This window comes from Rhinopithecus bieti, unplaced genomic scaffold, assembly GCF_001698545.2.
Source record: "Rhinopithecus bieti isolate Rb0 unplaced genomic scaffold, ASM169854v2 scaffold_11677, whole genome shotgun sequence".
NCBI classification, from domain to species: domain Eukaryota; kingdom Metazoa; phylum Chordata; class Mammalia; order Primates; family Cercopithecidae; genus Rhinopithecus; species Rhinopithecus bieti.
The window spans coordinates 4,691-7,390 of record NW_016806773.1 but is presented as its reverse complement, the minus strand read 5'-3'; the positions used below and the strand labels follow the sequence as shown (position 1 = coordinate 7,390).

The 2,700-nt window shown below is 35.3% G+C and overlaps 1 protein-coding gene across 1 annotated transcript in view; it reads left to right on the top strand.

Moving 5' to 3' along the window:
* Positions 1-1,743: 1,743 nt before the first annotated feature.
* Positions 1,744-2,700, top strand: part of LOC108533149 (leucine-rich repeat and calponin homology domain-containing protein 2-like) — a gene marked incomplete at both ends in the record, with an annotated part of 5,532 nt that continues 4,575 nt past the window's right edge. The window contains one exon of the mRNA XM_017877562.1: positions 1,744-1,891. Within this exon, the coding sequence (XP_017733051.1) occupies positions 1,744-1,891 (148 nt within the window). The remainder of the gene's footprint in view (positions 1,892-2,700) is intronic.

Here is a 2,700-nt window from a genome sequence, read left to right as displayed (position 1 = left end):
TTTTTTAGACGGAGTCTTGCTCTGTCTCCCAGGGTGGAGTGGCACCATCTTGGCTCACTGCAACCTCCGCCTCCCAGGTTCAAATGATTCACCTGCCTCAGCCTCTCAAGTAGCTGGAACTACAGGTGTCTGCCACCAGGCCCAGCTAATTTTTAGTAGAGACAGTGTTTCACCATGTTGGCCAGGCTGGTCTCAAACTCCTGACCTCAAATGATTTGCCCACCTCGGCCTCCCAGAAGTGCTGGGATTACAGGCATGAGCCATTGTGCTTGGCCTGAATACGCTTTTTAAGGGAAGAAAATAATTTTAAGCTATTTTGGCCTGAAGATGTATTAGAATGAGTTCGCCATTATTTCTTCCATGTATTTATTTATTTTGGTGAAAATATCTTAATAAACTTGTTAAATAATTTTCAACTCTTCTTTCTTCCTATATACTACCCCCCCTTTTTCAGTAGAATCCTATAGAAAGATCCTTGTGTGCCCTGGTGTGAAGGGCCCCAGGCAGACCATTTCTCCAAGGAGCCTGCTTGATCCTGAAAGTATAAAGGATTATGACAGGACCCTAGCATATTTGACGTTCCAGCAGTCTGGCCAGTATTGCTAGTTGAGGGGCATTGCCATTTTTTTGTTTGTTTGTTTGTTTGTGCTGTGTTATTAAAGCCAGTTTAGTATTTCTGGGTGTCCTTTGCCACAGAAAAGATGGGGAGGAGGGTCTTCAAGTCCCCATTTGAGTAACACTGGACTTTTGTTGCTGTGTATGTTACATGAAATGCTAGATATAGGTCTATAAATGTCACTTTGAAAAATAGGAAAAATAATAGCTTATCGCTTACCAATGCTTGTTAATATGTAAATGGAATGGAAACATATACATTTTGGTAGTGGTTCATTTGGGTCAGTCAGTCTGTTTTGGCATATAAATTTGACCATAGTACTTTGAGGGCAAAGACCCCAGAGCCAGATTGCCTGGGTTTGAATCCTGCCTCTCCCACTTTCAGCTGTGTGACTTTGAGCAGTTTACTTACACTCTTGTGACTATTTCTTCATCTGCAAAATGGGGATCACTGTGAGAGTTAATTCACATGAGCTGCTCTGAACATGGCCTGGCAATAGTAGGCACTCAGTAAATGTTAGTTGTTATATTTAAATGTATCTACAGAGATAAGAATGTTTTATCAACTTTGAGCTGAGATAAAGGGCTAATAGGCTGTTAAACCTTAAAAGGGAATGGGTTAGGGTTACTACATGTTTGTGAAGATATAGTCCTATTCATTCTTTTATAAACTTGAACATAGTGCATGCACATTTATCCCTGGAGACGTTCCCTAGCGTAGAAGTATTGAATATGCCAGAATTATATCAAGGAGCAAAGTTCTGACATTATTGAGCTCAGAAGAATCATTCTGCGTTTTTGAGAACTGACGGTGTGTAGAGTAGTATCATAGGTCTGCCTGCATAGGCTTTGCTATGCTATGGATCTCTGCAGTACTTGGGCAAATCACTTAAGCAGTTTTAACTTTCATTTTCTGATTTGTATAATGGAGATAATAACTACTTAATCTTGTGTCGTTAACATAAAGATTAAATGAGACAGTGCATATAAGAAAGTTACCACTGTGCCTGATACAAAGTGAGCACTCAGTAAGTGATTATTAAGTTATTACTTAGTGATAGAATATTATTTACTTAAAAGTGATTTCTTCGTTTTAATATGTCACGTTACATATATACTCTCATAAAGAAACTTTCTCATTCTTTTCAGCCGAAATCTTTTATCAACATTGCCAAAATACCTATTTGATCTTCCCCTTAAAGTTTTGGTCGTCAGTAATAATAAACTAGTATCCATTCCGGAAGAAATTGGGAAGTTAAAAGATTTAATGGAGTTGGTGAGTGAAATAGTTATATTAATTGAATGCAATATGCATAATATATCTACATTTTGGAAGATTACTCATTTTTAATGGAATTTCATTGTAAGTTTTTTAAAAAGTACTAACTTGGTAGATGTCTAAATTCGGTAAGACTTAGTAAAATCTTGAGATACTATATTTCTGAGTTTTTCCAGTCACAAAATAGCATGATTCTTCCTTAGTCCTAGTGGAGTCAGAAGGCTTGCTTACAAACTTTAAGAAATACTTTTCAAATGAATAAGCATTTGTTTACTCATTTTGTGTACAGTAAAGGTCTTAGAGAAAAGCTAAGGGAATTTTTAAAATAAAGCTTTTATAGGACTATGATATATCCTTAGAGTAAGGAGATAAAAGAAGAAAGTATCTGCAAATGGTAGAATTAGCAACGTAACTCTTCCTCACTGTTTGCTTATGTGATGTTATAACACTTTTTAAACTGAAATAAATAATAAAAGGCCGTTATATGCAATTGATTGTAGAAATATAGAATAATTTAAATTAATTACCTTGGACATAACATTTTAGGTATTAAAGGACATTGAATTCTGAGAGAAACATGTTCAGATCCTCTTAGATGTCTTAGATATTGTTTGAAAGAGGTATGTAGGATGTATTTTCCTAATCATCTATAGCATTATTATAATAGCTTTCAGTTACTTTTCATATCTTTTGGTTACCTCCACTTTATGCAGTATACCATGCTGCATGTTTTTCTTTTATTTTGAATGATGCTTTCCTAATAAATAGGTATTTTAAAAGTTTTTTTTTTTTTTTTTTTTTTTTTT